The sequence below is a fragment of the Buteo buteo genome, chromosome Z (genome assembly GCF_964188355.1).
Source record: "Buteo buteo chromosome Z, bButBut1.hap1.1, whole genome shotgun sequence".
Taxonomy (NCBI): domain Eukaryota; kingdom Metazoa; phylum Chordata; class Aves; order Accipitriformes; family Accipitridae; genus Buteo; species Buteo buteo.
In genome coordinates, this window is record NC_134204.1 from 33,311,270 (window position 1) to 33,327,554 (window position 16,285).

The 16,285-nt window shown below is 36.0% G+C and overlaps 1 protein-coding gene across 2 annotated transcripts in view; it reads right to left on the reverse strand.

Moving 5' to 3' along the window:
• The window catches only part of PTPRD (protein tyrosine phosphatase receptor type D), a 376,703-nt gene that overhangs the window by 213,553 nt on the left and 146,865 nt on the right, over positions 1-16,285 (reverse strand). For both annotated transcript variants that reach the window (XM_075021650.1, XM_075021649.1), the window contains exons 3-4: positions 9,415-9,560; positions 4,450-4,591 (exon numbers count right to left, since the gene is read on the reverse strand). In XM_075021650.1, coding sequence (XP_074877751.1) covers positions 4,450-4,591; positions 9,415-9,560 — 288 coding nt within the window. The remainder of the gene's footprint in view (positions 1-4,449; positions 4,592-9,414; positions 9,561-16,285) is intronic.

Consider the following 16,285-nt stretch of genomic DNA (forward strand, 5'->3'; position numbering starts at 1 on the left):
CCTTGGATGCATAATGTCTGGTTTTCGGACTTTTTTTTTTTTTTTGGGGGGGGGGGTTGTTTTGTTTTTAAACAGCGTGGAAATGTTCTGCACTTGTAAGAGTCTAATAAAAATAATTTCTCAGCTCAATCTCAATCTCTGTGTGTATCAATGGACAGGGAAACACTGTTCAGTAAATATTTCACTTTTTATTTATGCAGCAATGACTGTTTGACATTAAATCAATCACTTTCTAAAAAGCATAAAAAGGAATAACTGCCCTAGGCACTTCACATCATAGAAATGTATACAGTGCCCGTGCTACAAAGATGCTATATGTCAATATTTTTATAATGCACAGTACGATCAACAACAGTAGAGAAAACTGTGGGCTGAGAAAACTAACTGCCTTCTGTTTAAGCGGTCTGTGTAGTCTCTCTCTTTACTTCCCAGACAGCACAGAAAACAAAGCAAACATAGTGATAGTAGAATGTACTTAGGTATCCTGCTCTACTGGACCTTCTCCACCCTTGCTTAAAACCTGCACTCTTCTGTGCTGCAATCATATACCTTCTCAGGAGGTAGTTGAAACTAAGCTTCTTGAGGTTCTTATAGTCTTGGCAGAACTTCATGAAGGAATAATAATCAAAAAAATCATTTAAAAAAGGAAAAGCAGAATTCCTTAAAATTTATGGCATGAAATTGTTGGTGGTTTCTCTGCTAGAAGGAGGCACCTCATTTCCTCCTTCCTTTAATATTTTATATACTTGCATATGGCACCAGAGTCCTTGTTCTATAGCCATGAAAGGTGTCTGTTATCTACCACTTGCAAGACCAAAAGACAGAGTAAGGTGGCTTTAACAAGAAATGAATGGACAATAAAAGCAAAGCTATTCCATCTCTGATGTCTTCAGAGTATGGGAAGATCCTACACTTTATTGTCTTTCATTGCCTATTGAACACTGATAATTTTGAATTAAAGAATCAAAGCATTGTTCCACTCATATGGTTCTCAGCACAAATTTTCAAAATGAAGAGCTCCAAAATAAGTATCATTGACTCCTCTTGTCTGGAAGGAGACTTCCAGACTTCTCCTTACAAGCCTTGTTTCTCTTAAAATACAGCATTTTCATGTGGGTGAATCTGTCCTGGAAAGCAGTCACCTCCGTTATATACAGAAAATCAAAAGCAGTTTCCGTTTATATCTCAGACATTCACTCTTGGTCCAGACTGTCACAATATTCAGCCTAGCAAGTAGAAGTTTAGCCTGGAAGGTTTCCTGATTTACCCTGGTAACAGAAAAAAGGCCCAATACTTTGTCTCTGCTAAGGCCTTGAAAAGTTACCATCTGTAGCTGCCTTTTCTGCCCTTTTTCCTTCTCACACTGTGAAGTTGCAACGCCCAGAAGCTAAAGACTCCATTTATATTCATAGCTCTTAGAGACCCAAGTACTACAGATTGGGCCTAGTGTAAGAACCTAGAGGAAACAGGGTAAAACCTGTAGTGTATAGAACTACTGTTAGTCTGCATTGACACAGATAGAAAAACTGCCAAGTTTGGCTCTAAAGATATTAACATGTTGGCAAAAAATATTGCTGTTCTGTGCTGGACAAATGATTTGTAGCAGTTAAACTGGATTTAGTGAAACAAACAAACAAACAAACAAACAAAAATGAATATAGGTAGATACTTCAACTCCTGGGAACATGCTGATTTCACCAGCATCCCATATTAGGGTTGCAATACTTGTGGGTTAAATTGTGAGTAAACTCTGATTTCCTCCCCAGGGTACCCTCTTGCAAGAGGCACAAATGCCAAGTTGGGTCTGTGATAGCACTATTATGGAAAGATTTGAAGAACATATGAAACTTATGTGTGTATCTTCTGCAATCCTGAGTCACACACATGCCCCAGGGAAGAGTAAAGCCTAAGTGGACCACAGATCCAGCTCCACTCTGTTTTGCATTTGATTATGTTGGTTAATTCCTATTCACATCTATGAACTATTTATTCCTACGGCAGCTATGTAAGGCACAGTGGCACTCTTTCCCATGAACGCATAATCAGATGGAGTGTTTTCCAAAAGGCTACTATTGCAGACTGTACAAGATGAAGATTTGTCTAAGTTTGCAAAATAGAAGCTTATAATAGAATATCTTATCTTCCAGGCTATTGCCCTTAGCACTGAACTATCCTTTGTCTTGGAAAGCAATATAGCAAGTTATTGCACATATAGCACTTCAAAATTTTAACCCTGCCAAAATTTCCTTACAATGCCCTGTTACTCTGCATGGTCCTTGCTTTCTCTGATGTTACCCCTTTTTCTAAATCTACAGTCCTAGTATGTTCATGAATTCTCCTATGTTCCCAGTTTCAGATTAAATCCATGAACCTATTCCTGGGGCCAAAGCATATGCCAGCATTTGAAAAAGCCATATGTATTATGGCTGGAAACAAAACACAATCTTTAATATTTCATATTTTTTAATTAGATGATTAATTTTTAATTAAAATTTAAAATTTAAATTGATTTAAAATTTAACTTCATAACTAATAATGGACATTTTTTGTTCATCAGGCATTTGCATATGCATATCATTATGCATGGTCATTAAAACAGGATCTGATGCTAGTGCTGTCTGAAGTAGCATTGAGCTACTTTTTGGGTACTATTTGAGTAAGGAATAGGCAGCAGAGACACATATGCCTTACAAAAAATTGATTAAATAATCAATAGGACAAGCAAAGAAACAGATCACATTTTACAGTCAGTTTTCACACTCAAGACAACTCCTCCACCTTTTTCAATTGGTATGGCCCTCAGTAGAGACACGAGGGCTATTGCTTCTTCTCTACAAACCCACAAATGAGAACTTTGGTTGGTTTAGAACGGTATCTTTCAAAACATATACATGCACATTTCAAGACTAGAGAGTCTTGTAAATACATTTCAAGAAACTCTGAAGACAAAGGATATTTCTTACACCTGACTTTTCACATTGTTTTTTGCCCCCCCCTTTTCCAATTTCCCTTTAGTTTACAAATCTTTTAATGCAATATGAAAAAGTCATTTTATGTTCATTTTCAACAACATGGAAGCTGTGCATAGAAAGTGCTTCTATCAGTTAATAAAGGGAAAAGCTTATCTTAGGGAGTTAAGAACAGATGCTGTTAAAACATGAACCCAAGTATCAAGCTTCCCATTTTCATTGGTTAGACTGGGAAGAATTTTTAAAGACAACAGAAGGAACAATCAAGGCATTAGAGATAAAAACTTTAAATATGAAGAAGATTTGCTTACACCAGACTACCTCTAAGAAAAAAATACATATGTACTTAGTGTTATTATTTGTTATTTATGTACATATTGTTAGTTGACTCCAACAGTAATGCCAGGACTGTCCATACTGATTAAAATAGCAAACAGAAGTATGGAAATAAATCTTTTTTTCTTTTTTGAATAAAAATCCAACTCCACAGAAAAATAACAGAAAAGAAACCTCCTTGTCACCCTACATTTGTTGGGATAGAAGGATCAAAAAAAAATTTAAATTATGTATTTTACAAATTTTCTTCTAAATTCTGTAAAGCTGACTAGTCATCTTCAATTCCTATAAACAGGCCCCTAGCAGTTAATTCTGCAAATCAAGTAATGCCATGTATTATCACAATACAAGACAGTAATCTGCAGTCATGAAAGCAACCCTGCAAACTGAAGACTGTGATATTTCATGAAGTGTCTCCAAATCTAGTCTCCATTCATCTGTAGGTGACAGAATGAAACATTCACGTCATTTGACTACTAGTACTTACTCCTCTGAGTATTATCTATACAGTAGACTTGGCAGTACATTCATATCCTCACCCCTGAAGGATAGTTGAAAAAAATTTTTTTTTCCTTTATTGTCTTCAAAAACTTCTTGCCAAAGTAAGAATACAATTCAGGTGATGTATATTTGAAATGGAAGAAGCTCTCCCCTTTTTTATGTTTTTTATCTTAGGGGGAAAATCTTGTAGCAACTTAACCTCATCTAAAAACCATTATGCAACTTTTCAAGGTCACTGTTAATTGGGCAAATTTCTGTGTAAATGCTGATCACACAGAGCTAAGCTACCCAGGACAGCACTTAAAATGTAAAACAAATGCATTCATAAAGCATTGGGTTTTGATCAATAATTGATATAATAACCTGTTGTGCGTGGCACTCCTGTTTCATTTATTTCTTACTTCTGTTCTTCACTCTAATCTGTCACACCCCACATACTCACATTACCATCTTACGGTCAAAAATCAGAAACACAATATTCAAGTATTATGTGAAAAAGTTTATATTTAACAGCATCAGGACTATAACAAAGCTCATTTGGAAAGACCTGTACTTACCTTTCCTGGAGAGAAACCTCTCTTTTACAACAACATAACACTTTCAGGTCTATGAATTAAATTGGTTATGTTTAGGAAGAACTTACCACGTAAAACAGTGAGTCTTGTGGACACACTTATTTCACCAACACTATTGGAAGCCACACATTCATAAATAGCTTCATCTCGCGGCGTGCGCAGTGGTTGTATTCTGAGAACTGATCCAGATCCATCATCAAACTCTATTACCTATAGAAGGAAACAAAAGCTGTCACAGATGTTGTAACAAATGCCTATCCCTCAGTTAATCTGTTCATGAACATTGACCTGTTCGTATTCATGTCATCAAAGCCAGGGTATTTTTTCAAATACGCATACCAGGACAAATTCCACATAGATGGGTAAATGTCTAAGTGGCAATGCCTTGTAACATACATTACTGTTCAGTGAGTATTCGATGGCCACTCTAAGCTAGTTTCAAGAAAAGCCAGGATGAAAAATGAAAACAAAAAACCCTCAGCTAACAAGGGCTGTAAGAAAGGATTCTGTAACTTAATGCTCTTTATCCTGACGTTCACCACCAATCTCTCTCCATTCTCTTAGCTTAAGTACTCTACCTTCAAATGCCAGTTACATTCATTTTAATTGCTGCAGGCTATATTCCCACTCTACTCACAGAGTACAGTTCACTCATTCATTTAGCTCCAAAGTGAAAAAGGGTCAGCAATTCTCAACAAGGCAGGACTACTCAGTTTAGCTATGCATTTAACCCACATAAGGTAAGTAAATTTATCCAGCAATGTATTAGAAAACATGTGACCCATTAAGAGACTAAATAATAAGGCTAAACGTTAAGGTTTAGTTTGTAAATTGCAATATTTACACAAGAAACATTAATTTTCATACAAGACAGAATTAATCGAATGGCTATTTCCTTCCACAGTCAGAATCACATCAGATATTGGTGAGTATTGCAGCACTCCAGGCATTGGAAAAGCCTTCCTAATAATTAAGTAATAATATAAATCTAGTTATTCTACTTTAATAAAAAAATTATTTGTCAATAATATATGTTAGTAGTATCATCAGGTAAACGGCACCTATCAAGAAAGGACAGTCACAATTATTAATTTGTTTTTTACAAAATAATTAATATTTGTCCATAATCTATATATACCTGCACAAAACAATTTACATATATGCATATTTGCACACATGCTTGTATCTGTTTGTCTAACTTACACACAAGTAATCTACTAGATCTCTATATTTGTTGAGAGAAGAGAGAAATAAAATACAGGGATGGGAACTATGGTTGTATGCCCATTATCTTCCCATTTGTATTGTAGGAATTGCTCAGTTTCTTCTTAGCAGTGGGAGAGGTCTAAGAGGAAATAAGATAATAACCTTTTTTTTTTTTTTCTGAGAAGAAATTGGTTTGATAGCCCACAGGCTGTATTACTTTTCCTTGTTCTTTAAGTAAAGCCATTGTCCTAAACAAAACGAGACAACACAAAATCTCCATCTGACCTTAGCATAAACAAAAGAATAACTAGAATTCTTGATAAATTGACATTTTTGGGGGAAAGGAAAATTTCACAATCTTAAAGCAGACAGACTAATGATTTGTAGATAACAAATGAAAGCACGGGATCCAAATAATCACTATTGTTACACTGAAAAATAATATTCTTATCGTTTAAATTTGAATGCTGAATAATCCTAGCTGCATGGCCAATAAAAACAATTGCAGCAGATTGGGTTGGGCAAATATTGCAGAGATTAAGTTTCAAGTCTGGTGTCTCCAAAATATGTATCATAAAATGGATTTGCTTTTCCTGTGATGAGTACTCCCCTTTCCTGCATATCACATAGCTAATTCCTCCGACTCCCACATCTACTGAATGATTTTTTTTAAAAAAAAAAGCACAGAATTTTGAATAAAACCAGCCTCATGCCACAGGGTAGAATGGTGAAATTTTTTGAACTTGTCTCCTCCCGCACCCCACCCCACCCCTGTTTCTCTTTAAGTTCCTCTTAGAAAGACTTCTGAGTAACTTAGATTTTTCTAATTCATATTATTTGAATTGATTTGAAGCAAGGAGAGAAAAAAGTATCCTCCTGTATCATGTTCGTTCAAAGCATGTACTTGCAATACAAAGAAAAGATGAAAGATTAATAGTGAAGTCCCACAAAGTCTTACTGTAGCCTTTAATTTTACAAACAATGTATAGCTCTCACGACTATTCTCACTCATTTGTGAGAATTAGCCTGCAAGCAAAAACATTCCACATTCAACAATAATAATCTTAAAATATATAAACAAGCCACTGTCCTGATTTTGGCTGGGATAGAGTTAGTTTTCCTTCTAGCAGCTGGTATAGTGTTATGTCTTGGATTCAGTGTGACAAAAATGTTGATAACACTGATGTTTTCAGTTGTTGCTCAGTAGTGCTTAGACTAAAGTCAAGGATTTTTCAGCTTCCCATGCCCAGCCAGCGAGAAAGCTGGAGGGGCACAAGAAGTTGGGAGGGGACACAGCCAGGGCAGCTGACCCAAAGTGGCCAAAGGGAATATTCCATACCATGTAATGTCATCTCCAGTATATAAATGGGAGGCAGTTGGCCTGGAGGGATTGCTGCTCGGGAACTAACTGGGCATCAGTCAGTGACTGGTGACCAATTGCATTGTGCATCACTTGTTTTGTATATTCCAATCCTTTTGTTATTACTGTCATTTTATTATTATTATTATTCTTTCTTGCTTTCTGTTTTATTAAACTGTTCTTATCTCAATCCACGAGTTTTACCTTTTTCCTTCTGATTCTCTCCCCCATCCTACTGGGGGGGGGAGAGGGGAGTGAGTGAGCAGCTGCGGGGTACTTAGTTGCTGGCTGGGGTTAAACCACGACAGCCACTGTCAAGAAAGGGAATAAAATATTTGTTCCCTCATTGCTAGATAGGACAATTGCTATGTACATCAAGTTTCAGCAAAAAAGTTCAGGTTCCCTATGAGAAAAAAAAAATCACAGCAAGGTTCATGAAATACTGTAGGAGGCTGTCCAAGTTTATTGGTGGGAAAAAAAAGAGTAACCCCCAGCATCCCTCAGAAAGCATGTGGATTAGATGACCCACTTAATTCCTTTCCAGCTGCATTTACTAGGCTTCTATGAAGACAGATGGCCAGGTAAAACATTTCCATGTCTTGTATTACTAAGTAATCAAACTTAATGATATATACAAAATATTAATGTGAAAGAAGAGAAAAGTAAGCCCAACTAACTGTTCTCTTATTGGTGCAGTTGATAATCTCAGATGTTTCTGGTTTCCTAAATGTTCCACGTGTCTTTTCTGAATCTCGTTTCTATTGTTGTTCTGTTCTTATTTAGAGATTCTACAGCATGAATTAATGGCTTTACTTTGGACAGGAAGGAAAGATGCTTAAAATATTGCTGTGCTCTGCACACTTTATAACTACCATGCTCAGGGGTTATAACAAAAATTATAAAATACTTGGTAAGTGTTTTCTATTTCTTTGAATTACATTCCATCTCACTTGGTTATACAGCTTCAACAGTCCACTGAAGGCATTTTTAAAACATTTTAATTTTTTTTTTATAGTTCCTTCAAATATTTTTTATGGAAATAAAACTGTTTTATTTTTGCTTATTCTCCCTAAAAACAGGTACATACGCACATAGAGAACAATATATGAAGCAAATAAACCACGAGATATTGCAAAATAAAACTGAATCAACACAGTAAACATGTACATGCCCAATCTTTCACTGTTTAGAACTCACCTCAAGTGAAAATTTTGTGACCAGAAGGGATAAGTTGTGTAGAGTTTATGACAAAATTTCTAAGTTAATCCCTCTAGCTAATTACAGCTCTGCATATGCTCTGCAAAGTGCAAACAGTTCTTGGCACTAGGAGGTTGCATTCAAATTCATGCTTTTATTTCTTACATTGCAGTAAATATACAAGCAAAGAATTATATTGTTATATTGGTTAATGAACAAATTCCAATGCCTTTAAATATTTTTTGAACAAAAAAGGAGTAAAGAAAATTGAGCTTATATAAGAAATGCAGTTCTTTTCTGCTGATGTGAATCTAACCTGAAAGCCAGGGCAAGCAATCTTCCCAAATACTATTAAAAATTAACACAGAAGACTTTATTATCATTCAACTTTTAATAGGTATATCTTAGATCTTCACTCATAAAATTTGTCACAACTGTTTTATATACAAATTAGTCATCTTCCACACAGTTGTTTTCTTAATGCAGAAGTCTCTCATTTAATATTGAAAACAATGAAGAGACACAGTGAAAATTATACACTCTTAATGCAAGTTTTGGTATCTATTCTACAAGCCTTCTCCCATTTTCTGAGTTTTTTCTTCATGTTAAAGGTCAATCCATATGTGGTATTAATTGTTCCTGCCAGTAAAAGAGGGAATAATATTTGTTGTCTTGTTTCACCCAAATAACCAGCATGCTTTGAACAGATTATCTTCACTGTTTCCTTTAACCGAAGGTAGTGGAGAGAGGAAACAGCTTTCTCTAAAGCCTTTTCCTAGGTTATTGTTAAGAAAAGAATCAAAAGCAAGCAAGTTTTACATTTCCTCTTCAGCAGCAGGAACTACAATGTCCATTTCATCTCTCTCTGCAACAGTGGTAAGCAATTGTGGCAGCAGAAGCAGTAGCAGCCTAGGTCTGTTCGATGCACACTGTCCAAAAGGACATGGCTTGTTCTCTGGAGACAGCAATCGCTGCTCAAATAATTTTCCCCCACCTCCTTCATGGAAAAGATAGCAGGCTGAACAGAAGCACATCAAAGTTCCCCGGTTACATCATGCTAGTTTAGAAAACAGCAGTAGCAATTTTCTCTTTAACAGCGCTATGCATAACCAGTTTGCAAAATAAAAACTTTGCAAGACTGCTTCCACTAAATTATCCCCAATAGTCATAGCTATATTGCTTAATCACTGAAAATAAACCACACATATTGGGATTAGAAGCGAGGTTGGAATTAATGGTTTTCAGAGGAACAGAACAATGGACCTAATACCTCAAATCTCTGATTGCTGACTTTCTTTCCCTTTTTGTTCCAGACAATTTTAGGTCTTGGATCTCCTGTGGCTTGACAGATGAATGAGGCGACTCCTCCAGAAACCCCAGTCTGGTCAACAGGAGTTCTTGTAAACTTTGGTGGTGCTGAAACAAACAAAACAATTAGCAAAATTAATCTAAGCAGGAAACATAAAAAATAAGCCATGTCAAGGTTACAAAATGAAAAAAAGAAGGAAATAGTGCGGGTTTTTTTTTCCTCCGGTGACAGTATTCACCTGCAAGAGAAAGCATTAAAAAAATAACTAAAAGGTCAGGAAAGTACCTAGAGATTTTACTAGTGAAATTTATATTAAAACAGAAATCTAATAGCATCAAAATAGCAAGATCAAACACTATATTTTATCACCATTATAAATAAAAAAATCCAATTTGACTTCTGTTGCAAAATAAGCTCATCAATCAGCTGCAATAAGATCATGATTCATGTCTTGATGTTATGATCACAGGTTGTCATGAAAACAGGATTCCCACCTTTAAGCCATTAAAATCAGTGACATTTAGGAGAAACCATTTGTAAGTTTGCAGTGGTGGAGGTAAATGACTATGTATTAAGAGTCCACACAGAAAGGACTATAAGAGAAGAGAGATTTATGCTTGGGCACAGTTTCACGTATAGCTCCTGTTCACTCCCAAATTATTCTACTCTGTCAGAAAAAAAGAAGTGAAAAAAGATCCAACTATTGCAACAACAGGAGAGGAGAGAGAAACAGACAAATCATTTTAAAAGCAGGAAAAGGCATTTTAGTTAATTATTCTCTTTCCTTTGATTTCTGTTACAACATAGTTAAAATTAATTTATTAGCCTTGTGGTGAAACAGAACTTTCGAACTTAAACCAACACAAGACATGACTTCTAAAGATTTAATATAAAAACCTATGACATTATGCCTAACCACAGTACAGAAATGTTGAAGAGTTTCTGTAAATATTTACATCATTCTCTTTCCTAGCTGAGAAATTTTTAGAGATCCAATACATTTTAAGATGCTGATTTGAAAGATATGAAGTGAATACTTAGGGCTAATAAATGATAAAGAATCCAAGTCTTTGCTATATTGCTATATCGTCTTCCTCAGTTTTAAGTTGTTATATGTAGTTCCTTTATAGCAGCTGTGGCAATTCATTTTTGCTCTCATCTTCAACTTTCAGCAGACAGCTCCTTTCCATTCTCAACTGCTCTTCACTTCTGATGTCTAACCCCTTATTCTGCTGAACTGGTCTTTCCACAGACAATACTTCCTGTCAGCATGTTTATTTAAATGTCAGAAACCAAGCAGACTACAAGTATGCATATATGTAACACTGGAAGAAATCCTAAAATAATTTAAAATGCCAAGCAAATATGATGTGGCCATTATTATAAAACAAAGTCAATACATTGTTGTTACATTGTTACATTACATACAAGATTATGCAGATTGTCCTAAGTTTACGAAATGAATTGAGTCTTTTTTACCCTGCCCCTAATGTGTAACATACCAATAACAAAGACAATTTTTTAAAAATGCAGTAAAAATATAATGTTCCTGAAAATCTGCATGCTATTTTCTTTAACAGAGATGTCAGGTAAAATTATTATTGCTCAACCTTCCAGAATGCTTAGGGGTCCTTGAACTATCTGCTGTGCTAATTTTGCCTGGTGAACATGTACCTGAAACCAAATGCAAGAGCAAATCTGAGCACAGCAAAATAGTGTGCCACTGCCGCCATGGGGAATTTATGAAAGAACTTCTCTGATTTATCAAAACCATGGTAAATAAAACACACTTAGAGCAAAGAAACTAAAAATCCTTTCCCAAGTCACAGGCTCTATGCCTGGACCACAGAAAAGACAGAAATGTATTCTGATGAAGAGCATCTGGATTTCACCAAAACTGTTAGCTTTGAATCCTTTTCTATGCATATACTAACTCAGCGCTCTGATATGTAAAAAGACATGACTGAATCTGATATGCTGATATTCTGTGGCACAAGTTGTGATTGTGTGCGATCAAGTGAAAAATGATGCACTGCCATTCTCTTTTTATTCTTTTTGACATTTTGTGAATTCAGTGTTGAATGTCAAACAAACGAAAGAAAAACATTGCGTGGGCAAGTCCATAAGTACAGAGTTACTATGCATAGTAGCTCATACACAGCTTTTAAATTTTAAATTTATGCCTCACTCATACATTCAGTGACTGCCCAACTGATAATTTCAATATCCATGAAGTAACTTACTCCCGTAAAGACAAGGTCTGTTTTGGAAAATTTGCGAATTTTGCCATGCATTACAAGGGTCAAGGATGGAAAGCAACTTAATTTAAGAGCCATGCTATGCATTCATTCGTGCAACACTACACTTAACTATCTTGGGACCAGGAGAACTGCAGATTTTTAAACAACAAACAAAACAAAAGCAATGAAAAATTACAAGCAAAGACTGTGTTGAACTATGTTAAATTAGCTCTGAAAAAAACCAAAAACCCAAACCAAAACCAAAACTAACCAACCAACTGAAAAACCCCACCATATTCTACTACTAGGTTTTATGTCACTGCCAGTCACCATGATACCTATGGCTGGCATGTTTTTACTAATATGCAATACATTGTATGAATGATAACAATAATTAAAAGAAGATAAATAAAGCGGAATCCCTTCCCTCCTTATCAGACACTCAGAGACAAACACTCCATTAGTGTTGTTCAGGTAAACACAAGAGAGCTTGCACTAATTTACACCATATGACAATTTACCTTTCCTATTGCTTCTGAACACAAAAGAAACAAACAAAATCCTCCTAATCTCCAACACTCTGTCGTGGTTTAACCCCAGCCAGCAACTAAGCACCATGCAGCCGCTCACTCACTCTACCCCCACCCAGTGGGATGGGGGAGAAAATCGGGAAAAGAAGTAAAACTCATGGGTTGAGATAAGAACCGTTTAATAGAACAGAAAAGAAGAAACTAATAATGATAATGATAACACTAATAAAATGACAACAGCAATAATGAAAGGATTGGAATGTACAAATGATGCGCAGGGCAATTGCTCACCACCTGCCGACCAACACCCCGCCAGTCCCCGAGCGGCGATTCCCCACCCCCCCTTCCCAGTTCCTAAACTAGATGGGACGCCCCATGGTATGGAATACACCTTTGGCCACTTTAGGTCAGGTGCCCTGGCTGTGTCCTGTGCCAACTTCTTGTGGCCCTCCAGCTTTCTCGCTGGCTGGGCATGAGAAGCTGCAAAATCCTTGACTTTAGTCTAAATATGAATTAGCAACAACTGAAAACATCAGCATTATCAACATTCTTTGCATACTGAAGTCAGAACATAGCACTGTACCAGCTACTAGGAAGACAGTTAACTCTATCCCAGCTGAAACCAGGACACTCTGCAAACTGCAAAGCTGTTTATCAAATAATCCACATAGCAATATTTTGGAAACTAAAAATTTTCCACCAAACTTAACTGCTGTTAGAGGTAAAACCAGTTTTCTGATGATTCCTTTATCTAGGACTGGGTGAAATCTGGTAAAGGACTGTAACTGCTATCACTCTTTATGAAAATTGCTTACTAGCTTCTGCAGAGCTCTATCTACATAGTGGAGTTGCAGAAACAGGGCTGAATACTTAATGTGGCTTTGGTAGCTACCTGAAGAAGAACAGTATTTTTCCAGTCCTATGTGAACTTTTGCTGGACTGACAATTAGTAAAGCTGTTGTTTTTTAACTAACAACACTTGCCACAAAGCATTAGAGGCAAAAGACAAGCACAGTTATTACATAATGATGTGATTCCCTATTTGTAGACATTTTTCAAGAAAAAAAAGGTTTTAAGATTGTATGTAAGGACCACATTATTGTATGTAAAGACTGCTAATTATCTACATCAAAAAAAAAGCTTCACATTCTAGTATAGAAGGGAACCGTGATGATGTTTGTTTGTGTTACACTTAGACCATAATCCAGCTGAAAAAATAAGGTATGTGGCTGGTCAAAGTTTCCTTTTGCATAAGTAAGTAATTCGTGTAAAAAAACACTGCCACAACTCTTCTCCAGTGCCTAATCTTGAAAGTTAGACAGTTATCTTTAAGGTATCATATGATATCAGAGAACGTAAATTATTATTAGAACAAAAATAATTTCATCTGAAACAGAAAACTTCTAGTAGTCCTGTACACTTCAGACATTTTAATGCATACAATGGCCTTTTTCAGCTGTTCATCTTTAAATTCACAAAATTGAATTTAATTTGGCAAACCAGTTAAATTCTCCGCTTCAGGCTCAGCAGCTGCCCCAGAAGGATAATCTCTGCATGTTCAATAGGTGCTGTGAGGATAAACTCATTTACAGTCAAGAGGTGCTCAGACTATGGTGATAGCCAGCCAGCCATGGAGAAAAACAGGTATTATGCAATCCATCTTTTCATTATTCAATCAGCATGTTCATCTCATTACATACAAAGTGACCATCATCAGACCAACAGAAACAGAAATGAAAAGTAGTATTTGTTGTCTTTATCTTTATAAAGGTTGTTAATTAAGGTTTGACATAAATTAACAATTAATGTTGTCAGTTTCTTGACATTGATTCTGACCTAAGCTACTAGGCACTCTGATAGCAAACACAGTTACACTGCCTCATGCTTATTAACATGAGGGCAATTTTTATTGAGAACTGACAACTATTTTCAACCTCACTTAACAACAGCAGTGCAGAGTCCAACAAAAACTCTCTGCAGCCCACTTCATTAAACACAGCAACAATCTACATGGGAACCTTCCAGTTCAATTAAATCTGCCAAAAAAATCAGATGTAATATCTTACCAACTATGATATCATAGCTTTTTGGCACTTTTGAAACTCTACGTGGTCACATTTCAATAGCTGCAATTAAAATAACAAAAATGAAATTAAAATAACAAAAGTAAAATTCAGTTAAAATCAGCACCTCATATTTCTGGATTTGAACTCTCTTGTGTGTACCATCAAAATTACAGCAATATTGGCTATTAAATGCAAACAACACAAGTTTTGTTTGTTTCAGGCTGTTTATCTAACAGTGCCTACTCAGATATTTGTGCTGATACTGAATGTTGGTACCTTGTCAAGGAAAAAATTTTACAGCAGAAGATTTCCATAACTTGGACTAATAGAGAGTACCACAAGCTTTGCCATCCAAGGCTTGAGGGCTCTGCTGCTTGTTATGGACTTCTTGCTGGGACTCCTGAGAAGCTCAGGCAACAACTGTTAACTACGGTAAATTACACTCTAATATATGAGGGAAAATTTAATTTATTGCTAGCTCACCTTAAATATACTGAGCTTTAATTTGTTTGTTTCAAGGAGATTAAAGCCACAGAAGTTAGGCTGCTGCTTCAACAAGCAGTCAAGCTGTCCCCCCAGGGGCACAGGAAGTTCTGAAATAGTTTACCACTATCCAGAAAGAACTGTCCTTTTTTGTGTATTGAAGCTCCATGAAATATATTTATAACATGACACTAAAATAACTCACTTGGATTGGAATGTTTTCATAGCTTTGCATGAGCATAAGACATGTCTGTCTTCTCTTTTGCACTTCCACATTCTCTTTCGTAAGTTTAAGTACAATTCTGAAGTAGTGAATGGAATTAACTAAATCACATTTCATCATGTTACAGAATAATCTAACTGTTTTAATTTTGCTGTTCTATACTCTGTGCTGTGCTTTGAGGACATGTAATACTTTTCCTCTGCACTCAAATAAAATGTCTGACAAAATGTTTTGGAAATTAGTAGTTCAGCCCCCTTCTTTCCGCAGCTACTGACAGCTCTTCTTGTGTAGAGACATTTTTATGGACATAACTCCTCTAATTAAGAGATGGATATGAGGATAAGACTTCACCTTCTTTAAAGGTAAAGTGAGAGCTAATGGGATGTCTGCAGCCCAAGTACAGCAAGCTCAGCATGTAGACCTACTATAGACAAGATATACAGAGAATGCAGACCTTAATGTATTTGTTTCTAGACCCTCTGTTTGGGGTGTATGGAAGTTCCTAGCGTATCATAATTCAGCTTATGATTAAATTTTATCATATGCCTGAAATATGAAAAAGTTTCCAATATGAGAATAAAAATTTCCCAAAATCATATCCTATCATATCCTTTGTCAGCATTCATAACAAATGTGAATAAAATAAGAAAGACATCAGAAAAAATTAAATACGCTAAGATGCTTCTTTCAAACACCCCATTTACTTGTAAATTAACATATACTGATGTTTCAGGAGACTTCTGAAAAATTACACTAACTTTTTGGTGACTTGTTTTGTAGCAATAAAAGTTGGAAGATGATACAGGCACAACTGTTCCCATGAAACCTTTTCATCTGACACTGAGAAATGCAAGTTGAGCACAGAGTAAACAAAGTGGTCTGGCAGGTGCCCATGCACTTTGAGATACTGCACACACATCATCACAAGAATCACTGTCACTTTTAAGAGCCCTTATGTATTACTGGTCTAATGACATCAATTTTCAGTGGGGTATGTGACTGGACTCATTCCTAGTTATGAATTCTGAAGATATTCTTCTTATGCCAAATTATACAGTCAGAAAATTCCTACACAGGGTGAAAAGGAAAAAAAGGGAAAAAAAAACCCCAAACAAAAAAAACCCCACGTTTATTCACCCCACATCCCATTTTGCAATATTCACTGCATCCCACTGACTTATCAGAAACTCCTATATATGCTAAGTAAACAGGCCATAAACAGGTTCACATTCAATAATGGTGAAGGCTCCTGTCCCGGTAAATATGAACAAACAGGCAAATGTTGCACGC